The sequence below is a fragment of the Heptranchias perlo genome, chromosome 30 (assembly GCF_035084215.1).
Source record: "Heptranchias perlo isolate sHepPer1 chromosome 30, sHepPer1.hap1, whole genome shotgun sequence".
In the NCBI taxonomy this organism is placed as follows: Eukaryota; Metazoa; Chordata; class Chondrichthyes; order Hexanchiformes; family Hexanchidae; genus Heptranchias; species Heptranchias perlo.
This window is the reverse complement of record NC_090354.1, coordinates 14,776,205-14,793,337: the sequence shown is the minus strand read 5'-3', so window position 1 is coordinate 14,793,337 and position 17,133 is coordinate 14,776,205. Positions and strand designations below refer to the sequence as shown.

The 17,133-nt window shown below is 40.5% G+C and overlaps 1 protein-coding gene across 1 annotated transcript; it reads left to right on the top strand.

Moving 5' to 3' along the window:
- Positions 1–8,634: 8,634 nt before the first annotated feature.
- Positions 8,635–13,406, top strand: LOC137300150 (galactoside alpha-(1,2)-fucosyltransferase 2-like). The gene is made up of 2 exons (XM_067969233.1): positions 8,635–8,657; positions 12,262–13,406. Exon 2 carries the CDS (start codon positions 12,321–12,323, stop codon positions 13,404–13,406), a length of 1,086 nt encoding a protein of 361 aa, XP_067825334.1. The 5' UTR covers positions 8,635–8,657; positions 12,262–12,320.
- The last annotated feature ends 3,727 nt before the right edge of the window (positions 13,407–17,133 follow it).

The following is a 17,133-nucleotide window of genomic DNA, read 5'->3' as shown; positions in this document are numbered from 1 at the left end:
GCATATTTTAACGACACAAGAAAGCATCCAAACAAAGGCAGAAGGTGAAAACATCTTGTACAAATCAACAAAACCCCCAATGACATCAATAAACATGGTGTTGGGTGGTTGCACTCAAATGCACATTAACATAGGTCATTGGATGAGGAGCGGAAACCTTGCCTGGTTGCTACTGAGGCCAGTTGTAATGTTCCAACAGGTGCTGCAGCTGATTTAACACAGACCTTTGATGTTCCTGGGCTGTACATCTGAGTCACTCGCTAGATAAGCTTGCTGAGGTATCAGGGTGCTACATTGAATTTTTAAAGAAGAAATTGTTGTTGAGTCTGAGGCGTCTTGTCTGCTAAGAGACGGAAGAAATCCAGTTTCAAAATAATTTTAAGAAAGTTCTGCCATCTCATCAGTTTAAAAACTGCAGCTTGCAAACTAAGCTCTTTCTTATCCTGACTGAAAAATGTATTAACTTGCACCCAATGTCACTGCTGAATATCTATTTTCTTTTGGTCAGTTTAATTTCAGCAGATTTGCCAACACTCAATTTCATTAGCGATTTTATTGACTTTGCGCTTTTGTTTTCATGCATCCAACTTACTGAGGCAGAAGGCGGAAGATAGAAAATGTTTCTCTTTCCTTCTCTCCCTTCCTCACATTTTCCCCTCTCATCCTCTGTCTCAAGTAACCTCCCATTCTGACTTTCTTTCATTGTGTTTTTCTCTCTCCCTCTTTTTCTTTCTCTTCTTGCCCCCATGTGCACTCTCACTCTCTAACTCTCCTCTCTTGCTTTCACTCTCGCTCATTCTCTCTCCCTCCTATCCTGAGAATTATACATATTATAACAAAAGTTCAAAGTGAATAAATCATTCATAAGATCATGAGTGTTGGCAGGGCCGAATATGGGATCTTCCTTTGCTGCTTTCTCTGATTAACATTAACTTGGCTATTTCTACTTTCATCCAACTACATTGCTTTTTATAGCAGCATAATGACTATTTGTGTTCACTTCAGTAGATTGTGAATGACTAATACATTTCAAGTGAGAGCTGGACCCGTTTCTGGTTGAGGCGGAGGTCACCTCACATAAAAGGTAGGTACTGCATAAAATTTTCAGGGCCCTAGTGATCTCCTGGTCTAGATTTAATCGCCCAAGGACATCGGAGAGGACTCTCCCAGAATTTTATTCCCCCAAATTGGCCTGGTTTTATATCTGTTTTTTCGCCTTGCCCAGGAGATGACATGGTTTCTGATGGGGTGGAGAGTGTATATATTGTGATGCACAAGCTACCACAATTGTGTGGGACAAGCTGGATGGGCCTTGCTGTCTATCATTGTTTGTATGTTCGTTAAATTCTCTGTGGATTTAACAGCAATATAGGTATGGTCACATTTTCTACTATCCTGTCCTGAGGGTACGCACTTGTATTGGCATAAACTTCCGTGGATGTCAGGAACACTCTCTTACCTCATTCACTTGGTTATTCTTTAGGTACGAGCCTAGATAGTGAACGTTGGCAGGCTATTCAACTGTAGAGGGTGCTTCACAGTTGAGCCTGATCTTAGCCATCCAATATTTATAGTTTTGCTTTCTCTCACTCCAGTAGGGGTAACAACCAACAATCACCAATGGGACCTATGTCTGATCTTATTGTTCTCTCCATAGCCCACAGGCGCTGAGGTCAATTGTGGCAGCTCAACTGCCGTACTGGCTGAGATCATCTAACCCAGTCGAGACTGGGGATTGAACCTGTGGTTGTCTTGGTTTGTAAAGCTAAGTACCGCACTGTGGTGGCATTTACCCTCAAAGCAATTGGTTGAGCAATATGGAGCTATTTTAAAAAAGAATTGATTTTTCAAAACTTTGACTTGTCTGAAATTCAAAGATTATTTTTCTTGCATTAACATATTCACAAGTGGAAGTGATTGACGCTGTTAATCTTCACAATAACCAGATCCAGAAAGACACATCCACCTGCCAGCTTTATGGCATAATTTCAAACGCACACACTTTCAGAACTTGTCATTTACAAATAAGGCTGTCAAGATGGAGGAGGAGGGAACGGCGGCAATTGCGTGAAATGCACGAGCAACAGCATGTTACAGATTGTAAATAAATGGAGCCTTTGACGTAAATTTTAACCCCCAAGAACGGGTGGGTTGGGGACGGGTGGGGTAGAGAATTCCAAAGATTTACCACCCTCTGAGTGAAGAAATTTCTCCTCATCTCAGTCTTAAATGGCCTACCCCTTATTCTGAGACTGTGACCCCTGGTTCTAGACTCCCCAGCCAGGGGAAACATCCTCCCTGCATCTACTCTGTCAAGCCCTGTAAGAATTTTGTATGTTTCAATGAGATCACCTCTCATTCTTCTACACTCTAGAGAATACAGGCCTAGTCTACTCAATCTCTCCTCATACGACAATCCCGCCATCCCAGGAATCAGTCTGGTGAACCTTCGTTGCACTCCCTCTATTGCAAGAATATCCTTTCTTCGGTAAGGAGACCAAAAGTGTTCACAATACTCCAGGTGTTGTCTCACCAAGGCCTTATATAATTGCAGTGAGACATCTTTACTCCTGTGCTCAAATCCTCTTGTAATAAAGGACAACATACCATTTGCCTTCCTAATTGCTTGCTGCACCTGCATGTTAACTTTCAGTGACTCATGTACAAGGACACCAGGTCCCTTTGAACATCAACATTTCCCAATCTCTTACCATTTAAAATATACTCTAATTCTCTGTTTTTCCTACCAAAGTGGATAACTTCACATTTTTCCACATTGTATTCCATCTGCCATGTTCTTGCCCACTCACTTAGCCTGTCTGTATTCCCTTGAAGCCTCTTTGCATCCGCCTCACAACTCACATTTCCATCTAGTTTTGTGTCATCAGCAAACTTGGAAATATTACATGTGGTCCCCTCATCCAAATCATTGATATAGATTGTGAATAGCTGGGGCCCAAGCACCGATCTCTGTGGTACCCCACTAGTCACAGTCTGCCAACCTGAAAAAGACCCGTTTATTCCTACTCTCTGTTTTCTGTCTGTCAACCAATTCTCAATTCATGCCGGTATATTACCCCCAATCCCATGTGCTCTTAGTTTGTTCACCAACCTCCTGTGTGGACCTTACTGAAAACCTTCTGAAAATCCAAATACCCCGCCACCGCCGGGGTCCTTGTATGGGGATTTATGGGTTAATTAATCAACTACTAGGCCTGACCTTTGAACTCGAGATTGGGACCCACCCCTTCACCCTCTACTTACATTTATTACAAAGCATGAAAACCAAGAATCATATTGCAACAAACTGTACTATGACTAATACATGTGAAATTAATCTAATCTGAGGAAGGATCTGTATATTCAGTCCAAATCCCAGAGGTCATCCTACCAAGTGGTGACTTTAATTTGCTTAATGTTTTTATTGTCCTGTTGTAGGTTATAATAAACCTTCTGGGAGAGCCGTAACTCCATTCGCAATGCTTTCAAGTATTTAGGCGACAAGGGTGTCAGATACCCAAATGTGTCCTGATATCCTTTTAAGTCCTTTTTTTGACATCCTCAGAAACTTGTAAGGTGGTGAGGTTATGCCAGTGTATCTCTACCAGTTCCTCGGGTCCAATCCAAACCGGGACTTCAGGAATGGAGCAGAACTCTGGACTTAAAATATCACAAGTTAGATTGGCATATTTAAACGTTTTCAAATTAGTTGTAACACAGTATTCGCCCTCTCCGGCATATGCCACTTGAGTGGGTTTTAGATCCGCCTCTAAGGCCTCCATGGTACAGTTAATATCCTGATTGGTACCGGTATTGTTAAACCCACACTGTGCTTCTGAGCTGTGTCCAACACTATGTGGACACACAGTGACAGCATGTCTAGTAACACATCCCTTTAATTCTGTTCCAGCCAAATTCCCTTTAATTTTTTTTCAGCATATGGTAACATATTGTGATGGGATATGTGCATTCCATCCTTCACTACCCCAATATTCTGTACTTGTTACACCTCTCGTCCCTGGGTTTCGGGTGCCATCACCGGTATTATTAGTACCAACCCTAGGAGCCCTCCTCCGTCAGGTTTACACTCCACTTGAGTGGGGTACACCCGCACCATTGCCCTGAATTGGCAAGGGGTGATGTTTTTGTTTGCTAACAGTCGCTTGGAGGTACCACCTCCATCATGCCCACAGGTCAGGTTCACCCTCGGTTTGTTGATTCATTATTCATAAGCGTACTTCCCCTGCCTGTATCTGGGCTAGGTTCTCTCGTGTCTGTTCCACAATCCAGTTACCATATGTACTGCAGATGTCATTAGCAGCCGCCTGCTAAGATACGTTATATTCCTCTTTTATTAATTTATTAATGGTTTGGGCATGTGTTTCTAGCACTGTAGCTATCCTTTGCAAATGTATGGTCAGCATTTGATCCTCAGACAATTCCTTATCTGTATTTTCATTTATTTTTAAATATATCTTTAATGCGAGACCCTAAATCTCTGACCTTTTGAGCTAATGTTGCCAAACCAATGTTACTGTCCGATACAATATTTACAGTCAGCTCCAATATCCCAAAATTTGTTTATTTTACGTAATTTCTTCTTGAACCGCTCTTCATTTCCCAAAATATCCCACTACATTGTGCCCGAGTCCCTTCTATCATTTCACAATTATCCCAACTTGAGAGCAGTATTGTTGGACTGACAGGACTTGTCAATGTAAAATTTTCTTCCCTCTCGAAAAGAATTCTTCCTTGATACACAGCATTCAATAGGAACCATTTAGACTGGACTTCTTTTATTTTAAAATATAATTTGATTATCCCCTTAAATTACAAGTACATTTTTCTTTCTCGAGTGCTTGAATAGCAACTCATATAAATTTTTCTTATCAATTCCAATTTCAGAAACAAATTATATCCAGGCTTTGTGGTTTTGTAGTAGAGATGAAGTGCTCGTAATTACTTTTGGATGTAACTCCCATATCTTCCCACCTCGAGCACTCTGTCTCGGAAGACAATAAATGGGTTAAAACAAAACAAATCAAAATGTTTTCAATAGAAGAGAATCAGGTTGATATCACCACACTGTGACATTTGGTATCTGCCGATGCCTGCAGCTAAAGTCTTAAATTTTTAACACCACTGGATCGTTTCCTGCACCAAACTTCTCCAGCAAAGGTTGCACCGTAACTTTGTAAAGGCATTTTATGTCAAAGAACTACTCTTGGTAATCCTGCACCATCAACACTCACGTGGTTCCAAAAACCAGGGTCACCTGTTTTAAAAGAAACACAGAAAATCCATTGCGGCTCTTCTTGAGAGCCCAAGGGGTTAATTTGCCAAATCATCATTTATTATTTATTTTGTCCAAAGGAATAATCCCTTTACCCAAAACAAATCCAGAAAACAAAACAGGAGAGAGAAATTGCCTAGTCCCTCTCTCTCTCTCTCTCTCTGGAGCTCGCAACCTGTCTGAAATAAACCCTGTCTCTCCCACATACAGATGTACGTAGGACTGCAGACTGGAATTTCCAACTCCAAGTCCTAATCTCTGTGTTTTCAAGATGTCCAAATCAATGGTGTTAACAACTGAGGCACCCGTATTAAAGGCAGTTGCTATATCACTTATCACAGATCTTTACGTCTCCATATTTGTCTATCTCTTTTACGATGTCCACCTCCATTCCATGTCGCGCTTTGTTTTAACACTTGAGTTAGGAGGTGTTGATATAATTGTTGAGTTTTCTTAGCATTCTCAATGCGAGTTATATAATTTGTCAGGGAAGGTCTTCCCCTCTTTGGTCAGATCTTGTATTGGAGCAACTATTCGTGAATAGTTTCAAATAAAATTGAATAGCCCCAGAACTTGTCGAACTTCCTTATCATACTGTGGCGGGGTAAAACTGATAGGCGTTTAGTACCCTGTGTCAGTACATAGCTCATGTAATGGACTTCCAATTGTCCAACCTATACTTTCTCTTCATACGATTTGTTTTACATTCCTTTCTTATCAATTTTTTTTCTTTTTTTTCTCTCTGTAGCATTGTCTGTGTGGAAACTTATATCTCAGTCAATTGTAGCCTTTGGCATTTCCGAGTAATTGGGTCAATTTTAATAATATATAACCTATACCAATTGTTACCTCATGTTCACCTGTGTTCTGGGCAAGCCTCAGACAGTTTTCAACCGACTGGGTCATTTCTATCTGTTTGAACTGCTCTTGGCATGACAGTCTGGCTTCTTGGGATGGAAGGAGTTAATATCAACTGGCTCTCGTGGTAGCAGTAATTTGTTACTTCTCCCTTTGAGATTAAGTTTCAACATTCCACCTTTACACTATATATTTTGCACACTATTTTTGAGATTTATTTTAATCATAGTGTTTTCTCCAATGTTTCTTATTAACCAACTTGTTTGCCTGCAGCTTCTTTATTTTCTTTTCAGACTCTGCTTTAGCTTTGTAAACCGCCTTTTCCCTAATCTTATCTTTCAGACGACAATTAAAATCCAATATTATCATTATCGCCGTCTCTTTTTTTAAAAAAAACCTTAAGGGGTAGAGGAAGAATCAATCACAATAGCACAAAATGCTTCGAAGATCAAATTAATTTATAACCAGAGAACATCCTGCAACTGTAACTTGTAATTCTTTAAATCTGCACTTTATCTTTTCTTTTACAATTAAACCTCATTTTGTCTTGGTGAATTGAAAACAGATGTCGGTGTCCTTGGAAGGGGTTAACTTTTTTTTTCAGTAACAAAACGACGGAGCCAGATATCAAATTCACGCAGCGTTCTCAGCATACGTCAACGTAATTTTCACATAAATTCTTTTTTTAAAAAAAATTCATACCGGGAAACAACATCTCCCATCGTACACTTCAACCCACAGCCAGTCCAGCACCTCCAGACTGCTGCGACCAACTCCTGTCCAGGCTCCCCCCAACCCTCACACCGCTCCGCAAGCTCCACAATCTGCTGTCCAATTCACTTTTTTTTTCACATACTTTTAGTGGGTATGATTATAACCAACTCTCCGAGCTGTTCCAGCTTTCCGACTTTTCCTATCACGGTGATACCAGATAGCTTTTTTCTTTATCTGTCCCGTTAATTTTTTTTAACCACAGCCAATCACAAGATAAAATTCAAAATGCCAATTTTTTTTTGTGAAGTTCCCATGTCTGGAACTCAACATGCTCACATTTTATAAGAAGCAGAATTTAATAGGTCACTTAACCTCAATAACTCCAATTTTAATTCAGCAATATCAGAATTAAACACAAGACAAAACAGATACATTACACAAAAGAAGAAAACACGTAAGACGCAGTAAGAAGGGGGCGTGGCCCACAGCACCGACAGGAAACACTCACAATAAGGACAGGCTTTTTAAAGAGACGGTACACTGAAACAAAAGAACCTTTCTTTTTCGGGTCTCTGTCTTTCAAACATTTTTCTAATCATTTAACTCTATCCATATTAAATGTACTGTCTTCGGGAAAGGGATATTTCTTAGTTTTGGTCCATTTTGACCAAACTATCAACTCGTCAGTTGTTTCTTTCCCAAAGTTTCTGTACATGTAAGCAGCAGGTGTTCCCTTTGGAGGGATTTTGCTTGCGTTGGCGCCCATGGCTTATAGTTTATACAATCCTCCACACTGTAATTACACAACAATCAAGACCTATCTTAACTATCACAATTCTATACTTGATAATTCAGCTGATTGGACAAGACGTCATGTGTTCTCTACACCTACTTTAGGGTCCTAGCCCCAATAACCAGCCCAGGCTAGGTGCGTGAGAGAAACGTCTGCACTTAGTTGAATCAGCTGACTTACACAAGATTTTTTTTAAAAGTGCTTCTCCCCTTGAGCAGGGGGAACACTATTTCCTATCAGTGCTTCTCCTTTTGAGAAAGGGGAACACTGTTTTTAAGTGCTTCTCCTTTAGCCAAGGCTTCTTCGACAGCACGTCCCAAACCCACGACCTCTACCACCTAGAAGGACAAGAGCAGCAGGTACATGGGAACAACACCACCTGCACGTTCCCCTCCAAGACACACACCGTCCCGACTTGGAAATATATCGCCGTTCCTTCATCGTCGCTGGGTCAAAATCCTAGAACTCCCTTCCTAACAGCACTGTGGGAGAACCTTCACCACACGGACTGCAGCGGTTCAAGAAGGCGGCTCACCACCACCTTCTCAAGGACAATTAGGGATGGGCAATAAATGCCGGCCTCACCAGCGATGCCCACATCCCATGAACGAATTTTTTAAAAATCCCATTTTTAAGCATTAATGTTGACTGATAGATTTGAAATTATTTTTTAGGCTTGAAGGAAATTAAAACTATATTAGCCTAATCTGGAAAGAAATCAGTTTTATTGAGAATCATAACTGTGGGCAAGTCCTGTTGATTTGAACCAACACTGCGCACCTGTTGCAAATTATTAACATCTCTGAAAGACACAGATATCCTGTAAGAGAGGAGACATTACATCCGTTTGCTGGTGTAAAGGATAAGGGAGCATAAAGGTTGAAGACAATTCTTGCCGACTTCAACATCTCTTGCCGACTTCAACATCGGAGAAGTATGTGAACACTCTTAATTTCCGTGAACAATTATTCTCCCAAAGAAGGACTGTATGCAGCAAAGGTAAGAATAGCAGGGACTTTAGAATCGCATAATCTCCTTTAACATTTACTCAATGATCCTTGAAATATGCATTTGTCACACTTTAAGTTATGGAAACACCGCCGAGGAACATTAATCCCTGCTTTATTTAATCGTTTTCAAGTGTATTACTTAGCTCCGTTTTTCTTCTTTATATTTAATCAGCTGAAGACCGACAGGGAGGGAAGACATAGTCTGAGCTCTGGCTTCGGGTTGGGCTTGAAATTAGTGGCCTGGAATCGTGCGTCCAGCACACATTTGTTATACATACAATGGTTTTAATTTTACACAGTCAATGATAATTTACTGATGTACTGAATTTCTATGTTTTAATTTTGTTGAAGCCCCGGGCAATTGTAAGAGGAGTATCATGATCGGTTAGGGCAAACAGAAACCGAAAACGTTGGAAATACTCAGCAAGTCAGGCGGCACCCGTGGAGAAAGAAACAGAGTTAACGTTTCAGGTCGATGTTTCTTTCTCTACAGATCCTGCCTGACTTGCTCAGTGTTTCCAGCGTTCTCGGCTTTTGTTTCAGATTTCCAGCATCAGCAGTATTTTGCTTTTGATGATCGGTCGGGGAATAGTCTGTGCGGGAATTCGGTCCAGAGATTGAGAACAATTGAATTATGAAGTGGCCTGGATTACTGGGAGATCTTGTAACATTTAAGGGGAGACTGGACTAGAGACTGTAAGCACTGGAGGGGTTGGGGTCCTAACAACATTGGGGAGGAATCTGGCAGATTTGATGGGTTTGCTGTGCTTTTTCGTTCCCCTTTTAGTGCTGTCCCTGCTGAATGAGGAAACTACTGGGAGAAATGAAGTCAGGAATTTGTGTTTCACAATCTTTATCAAATCTTTCCTTCCCTATTTACTTAATGATAAGTGAGGTATTTTTCTTTCAGGCTGAAAACTTGAGGTTAATTATGTTCAGGGCCTGAAAAATATTAGCAGGAAAGCCCAGCAAAGCAAACTCACAAAATGGAGTAAAATTCGAGCACTAAGCCTTGGGGAAAGGTGCAGATATCCACAGAGAGAAATTGTTTCAGAAATTTCTAAGATTGGTTTATAGTTAAATTTAGTGATTTATTTCAGAATTATTTAATATTTCGTATGTTCTTAATTTTTATCATGTAAAGCCAGTGCGTTGAACACCAATATGGCAAGCCAAAGACGTTGGAAAAATATGTTGTGTGATTTAATTGATTGTTTTGCTGGGTGTTCATTGCTACCTTTTTTGATACATGCTAGTTGATCATTTGTAGTTTTCCTCCCTTTGTGATCATATTTGAGACAATCAGCATTCTTCAGTGTACAGTAATCTTTTTTTTTAATCAACATGATATTCGAATTGATCAGGATTTTTGCTCCATGGACACTTTGAATGGGTAATAGATAGGATCTAGATTCAAAGCCTATAAATATTTGGATTGATTTCTGTCAATTTTTCTGTGACTTTTTTTTTAAGTTTTTCAATATTTTTGTTACAAATTTATGCTCTTATTTTGCATTACATTTTTTAAATAATCAGTTTGTAACAATTTCTACTGTAGAAAATTTGTGAATGAATTGTTGTGCTCATCAAAGGGATTTCAGTGCTGGTGAATAGAGTATCTAATGATTTTGAATGGCCTATTTCAAGCACCCAGTATTGGCAAGCATTCCCAGATCAGGTCAGATGCAGAGTGAAGCTCCACCTACTCTGAATCATCAATGGCCTCAGCCTCAATGTCAGTAGGGCAATCTTTTGCGTACCAGTCGTATATTTTTCCATTTCTCATACTTACCATCTGTTGCCACTCTGAGTGAAATGATAGCATTGTGTCAATAATGCCAAATTCTTTGGTTTGTGGTGTGCGCCAACGCATACCAGGAAATAAACTGACTGCCCAAAAGTTCATGTAGGACCTTCCAGCCAACAGAGGAAACTTTCCTCCCATTAGTCAAATCTAATTTCCAGAAGAGAAATGTCAGCGTCTAATCCACTGTACTATCCAATCCCTCCAGCCCACTCCCAACCTTAGGTCATCATTCCATTCTAGTCATATAACAAAACAAAACTGACAATGAATCTGAAATGGAACCATGCACATTGACAAATTCCATGTCAGACAAGTTTTTTTCAGCAGGGACTATTTTCAGGACCTTTTAGCAGGGTGAGATTAAGCTGTAATGGGAACTGAATAAAACAAAAATAATGACAGAAAATAGTGAAAATGGAAAGTAGTTCCCTCAGCAGCTGAAAGAGAAAGTCAGTTTAATGCTGAGGCAGGAGCTATCATGGAAAAAAATTCTAAACATGCGTAGCTGCTAAGCCTATAAAATGCATCTGTGTGGTAATATATATATATATATATATATTATATATATGTGGTAATATATATATATATATATATATATATATAACCATATATCTTGGAGATGAGTTTGATGCTGCAATGAAGTGAACACATATTAGATTTTTATGGTTACAAGGTATGAAGCATACAAAGTTTCAGAATCTGTAATGAACAGTTAACATCATCATAAACATTTCATGGCATCATAGAATCTTACAGCACAGAATGAGGCCATTCGGCCCATCGTGCCTGTGCCGGCACTTTGAAAGAGCTATCCAATTAGTCCCACTGCCCTACTCTTTCCCCATAATCCTGCAATTTTTTCCTTTTGAAGTATATATCCAATTCCCTTTTGAAAGTTACTATTGCAGCTGCTTCCACCACCCTTTCCAGATCTTTCCAGATCTTAACAACTTGCTGCGTGAAAAAGAATCTCCTCATCTCCCCTCTGATTCTTTTGCAAAATTGTTTAGTACTATCAGTGTATACATGCTATCATTTCATTACCTCCTACATATTCTGCTCAACAAAAAAGATCCACAGTTCCCAGTTACGAAAAATAATTTTATTCCTCAGGCCCTTTTTAATATAATTGCATCTTTATGTTTACTGTGTGTGTATAATGGAAGGGCTTAACAGCAACCAATGGCAACTGTATTGAGGAAGGATGTCTAGCAAGTTTGTGTTGGCTGAAAGCACAGAAATATTTGAAGACATTATATCAAGTATACATCAGAGATTTCTTACGGTCTATCACAATTTCCAACAATCCTGGTTCAATTGAGTGACCTCTGATTACAGGGTTCAATATGAAATGAGTCCAGGCAGACTCAGCCCAGTTCCATAAGAGCATAGAGCAAGAACCTTGAATTTTTTTGATTGAGTGGCTCCTCTTATTACTTCCACAGCTGAGGTCCACTAACTGATATCAAATCTAGGACTCTGCCAGGCTGTGTGATTCAGTGCGTGCCACATGGTACATGTATCAATTCAGCCAATGGGATGGTGGCTCTCTCCAAGCCTCCCTGTGATGCTAATCCTGATGTTTAATTTTCATTACCCATCTGTCCTATTACATGACTGTCTGCACCAAGTTCTTATGCCATCAATTACACCAATAGTACATTATATGTATTTCTCAAAAATAGCTTCCTCAAAAATAAATGATCCATCAGCAAATTTTGAAGAATTATTCAAATTCATAATTGATTCCATAGTAATGAGGTTTGTGACTATGTTTTTGTTTCAGAGAATCTTATCTGAATTGAGGAAAGAGTCAAAAAATCACAACGTGACGAGCCTTTGGAAATGAATCTTTTGAGCAATGTTCATATTTTGCAAAGCAAGATAAGACTGATCTTTTTAATAATGTTGTTCTTTACGGTGGTATTAGTTTCCATGACATATAAATATCAGATAAGTTGTTATTTCACGCCAGCGGAATGTCTTCCATTTTTTGAAAATGTAGGCGTCACATTGAAAAGTGAAACAGAGAAAGACTCCGAAAGGTTGAAAACTTCTTCAAAAGGCATTTGGACAGTTAACTCCATTGGACGACTTGGCAACCAGATGGGGGAGTACGCAACATTATATGCATTGGCAAAATTGAATGGTCATCAAGCGTACATTTTACCTTCCATGGCCGATTACCTGTCCCCTATCTTCAAAATTACCCTTCCTACCCTCCATCAAAGTGTGTCTAATAGAATGCATTGGAAGCATTATAGTCTCCATGACTGGATGACTGATCAGTACCGCAGTATTCCAGGAGACTACGTTATGTTCTCAGGCTACCCATGTTCCTGGACCTTCTATCATCATATCCGAGAGGAAATCCTCCTTGAGTTCACCTTTCACGACTTTATTACAGAACAGACAAACGTATTCCTTAGACGTATTAGTGGAGGGCGAAAGAATGTGACATATGTTGGTGTTCATGTTCGAAGAGGAGACTATGTCCACGTCATGCCAAATGTTTGGAAAGGTGTCATAGCTGATAAGAAATATTTAGAAACAGCAATGGCTTACTTCAGAAATAAGTACAAGGATGTCGTTTTTGTAGTGACAAGTAATGGAATGGATTGGTGCAAGAAGAACATTGATGACTCCAAAGGAGATGTTTTCTTTCCCGACGATTCAAAAGAATCCAGTGCAGCTCAAGACTTTTCTATCCTTGCTCATTGTAATCACACTATAATGACAATAGGGACCTTTGGTTTCTGGGCTGGCTACCTGGCTGGTGGGGAGACAATTTACCTCACTAACTTTACTTTGCCTGAATCAGAATTTCTAAAAGTATTTAAATACGAGGCGGCTTTCTTACCTCAATGGATTGGAATTCCTGCTGATCTCTCACCTCTTCTGCCCCAAAGTGCTTCAAAATTAGCCCAATAACTACAGGTGCTGTAGTCATCAATGCTCCTTAATTGTTTGTTGTTTGCATTTAATTATTTTTAAAATATCAGGAACACCAAATCAAGCTTCTGGACAATAACTTAGATCAGGTTCAAAAAACAAAGCTTCCAGAAATGTCCACTGACAGTTATGTAAACTTTGAAGCATTCATTTTGACAAAGTCACTGCCCAATCTATTTTAATGATCAAAATGTTGAATTACTACCAGCAAATAATCATAGTTGTGTTGCCTAGGATAGTGAATAAACAACAGTGAAGGGGTTCACAGTATAAAGTTCACATTTAACTAGACAGTACAATATTAGGATTGTACAATCCAAAGCATCTATACTTTAAGGATTTTCTATCCGAGTAACAGGGTACAAATCAGACTTTATCTTTATTATTGGCTAGAAATTCCAGCAAAAAAATCATTTAAAAATCCAGCAATTTGCAGAGTAAAAGAGATATGCCAATTCTCCACAAATTGCTGGATGATTTGCACCGCTCTGCCGTCAGCATAGCCAAAGTCGATATAAGTCCCTTCTTGCTGTGAGGCTCTTCATTGTACTTAATGACGATTGGGAAATTGTTGAATTTATGACGTTGTTACGATTTATTCCTGCTACAGCCATTTAGAGCTGGTAATTAATGTTGTAAAGGACCTTGTTAATGACATGATTTTTGGTTCTGACATGGATCCCCATAAAGGGACCAATGAAGCTGTGGAATCTCACTCCAGCAGGAGGTGAATTGTCCTCAGAGGTTTTTTATTCTTTTCATCTGTCTTGGCAGTACTTTTGTCCCAGTCTTGCCATCCACACTACTGTTAGTGTCGGAAAGCAATAATTTTCAGGACGCAAAGCTATTTCGACACTTAGGTGCGGTTCACTCATTGAAATACAAATTAGATATATTTCTTTCAGAAAAAAACATTTTGGGATAAGATATATGAGTAATTTGAGATATGACATGTGGTAAGTGTAGCATGCTTGGGAGGTAAAAGGTGACTTTGGACCGATGTGTAAAAATGTTCTTTTACCTATTCTAGTACTTCTACCAGATACTCCCCCAATGGCTGGAACATGGGAGGAGATGGGCTGCTGAGGCTCAATCAAGGGCTTTTGAGATTGTTGGAAACTTCTGTGAACTCAGGCCTGAGAGACCCCAGCTGCAGGCTGTAACACCTGTTGGGCAGTCTGGCCCATCTTTCTTTCCACCACTGGGACAGGCACTGGTTGAGGGGTTCAATAGGATACAGATGTGTTGTCACTGTGGGAGGTAGCAACATCCTCCATTCCTATTGCATGACTGCCCCTGTTACTGGGCTGCAGTTCAACACTCCCACTGATCTGTGGGAGAGCAAAGATGATTTGAGTATTGAGATGAGTGAAGCCTTTATCCATTCGATCTTTCACCCTGTCCAAGGTAAAGGAGCTGGTTGAGTCCAGGGCCTGCATAGTTCCAGTATGAGCATCCCTGAGAGATGATATTACTGGCATCACATGCTCTAACATGGGAGGATCAGCTACAAATGGCCCAGAAGTGATCACACACTCCATGGTTTCCTACAGAGTTTTGATGCCATGCATGAGAACCCTACACAAGCGTGTAGTGGACTGCACCATAGTCTCCAATATGTTTTGGAAGCTCCCATAAAGGCTCCACCAATGACTCCAGCAATTTCTGGTGCACAGAAATTATTCTTTTTTAACAAGTGGGGCCTCTGAATTCTGCATTTCTACCCTCTTTATCAGAACCACAACATGAGCTGGCCCTCCAGATAGCTCAGCCCTTGGCCTTCCTTGCATCCTGCACCTGCTCCTCCGCACTTCTGCTCAGTAGTGCAATTCCCTCAAAGTCACTATCTAAGTCACATGGGGTGCGGATTTCTGAGCTGATGCTTGGCATGGCACTAACGAATAATGGTGCCTCTTTAGCAAAGCTTTCATCTTTGCTCTGCCTGGCACTAGTGTCCATGTCCTCTGTTAGACCTAGAGAAAGGGGAGCTGAACAAGGGATTTGGGATATATTTATGATGGCAATCACATATTGAATCATTGTCTGCGCTAGGTTGTCATGTTCAGGAGATGAGTGTGGGTGTGAAAGAGTTAAGCATGAAGAGCAGAGGTAAGGAAGATGCCCAAACCCTGCTGTGTGACTAGGCCTCCAGTTTTGCCATCTCTAGTACTGCCTGTCATGTCTCATCACAATGGTAATTCTTCCACAACGATGAGTGTCTGTGGAATGTCAGGACTTTGTCCTATGCTGATTGACTCCCTCCTGTTATGGGAAAGCTTCTCCTATAAGAAAAGTGAAAGTGGGTAAATATTTTCCCTAGGCAATAGCTTTCGACCCTCACCATATTTGAGCTGGATTACCATCGTGTACATTGTGACGGGAAGATGCAGCAAGTTTGGCTAAGGGAGAAGTATTTGTGAGGAGAGTAGCAGTTTTTGAGGTTGTGAGTTGAAGCACAAAGGGGATGCAGTGAAGTCTTCCCTCCTGACTTAGGGGCAACTATGAAATTCAGAGAAGGAAATCATTGATTGTAGAGAGGCAACGATAAGGATTATGTGAGGTATAACACAAAATCTTACCTTGGCACTCCTGGTAGTGTAGGGGGTGGTGGTGTGTGTCAGCTTCACCTTTGACTTCTGAGCGGTCCGAATCGCTCCCACTCCCTGGGTTCTAGACCTTGGACTTATTTGGGGGTTGTGACAAAGTGAACAGGCAACTGGTTTTGGTGCAAGAAACTTTGACCTTTATTCAAGAGAGGAAATACAACACAACAATCTTAACACTCTAATAAAATGGGGAACACTTCAGTACACGCGAGAGAAATAACAGTAGAAAGGTACCTCACCCCTCCCAAATCCCACTGTACTAGTTAGGTTGGACTCTAAAGGACCAGGGATAATGCTCACCAAACGAAACCTTGACAGTAATTCACCCAGAGGTAAGTCAGAAATAGATTGTAGATGGAAACTTTGCGGATCTTCGGTTTTCTCCCGAGTTGGTTTTCTTTGGTCGCGGTGGCTCGATATTACCCGGTTGGTTGCTGGTAATATTCGGTCGGTTGTTTCGTAAGGCCCTTGTTGCCGCGAGGCGTCTGACGGTCACTGGGACTGTTGCTCTGGTTTCTTCTTGTGTGTCGGCGTGCTTCTACAGCTGCTGACCTTCCCTGTCGAACTGCTTTCCTTGTTGTCTCCTGGAAACTGCTCTTCTTTCCAGACACAGGCAGAACCAAGACAAGCAGCCCAGCAAAGCCAGCAAGCCAGAGAGAGAGAGAGAGGTTTCGCCTTGTGGATCTCTCTCTTACAATGGTCTGTTAAAACAGTTCTTACAAAGTTCTTTGATGGCCTTTTGATGGTCCCAATCATATTGCAAATTGCTTCTCCCAATGTGTCATTGTTTTAATTCTGATTTAGAGCTTGTCACATAAGGCTTCCTTTTGTATCCAACATCCTAGGTGTTGTTGGTTTTGCTTTAAAACAAAAGCATGGCCCCACCATGTCTGGAAAAGTTACCTCTTTCAATGGGAGTGATTGTCGACCCCCTGCTGTCCGTTTTGCATTAAAACAGAGACATGTCTGAAGCTCCACGGTGTGTGTTTTGTTGATTTCGTCTGGTGACCTCTCAACTATCCTTCCATTTTAGGTTTATAGTCAATTGCCAAAGTTTTCCCATACTCAGGGTTTTTTAGGGTTTTTCTCCGAGTTTTGGG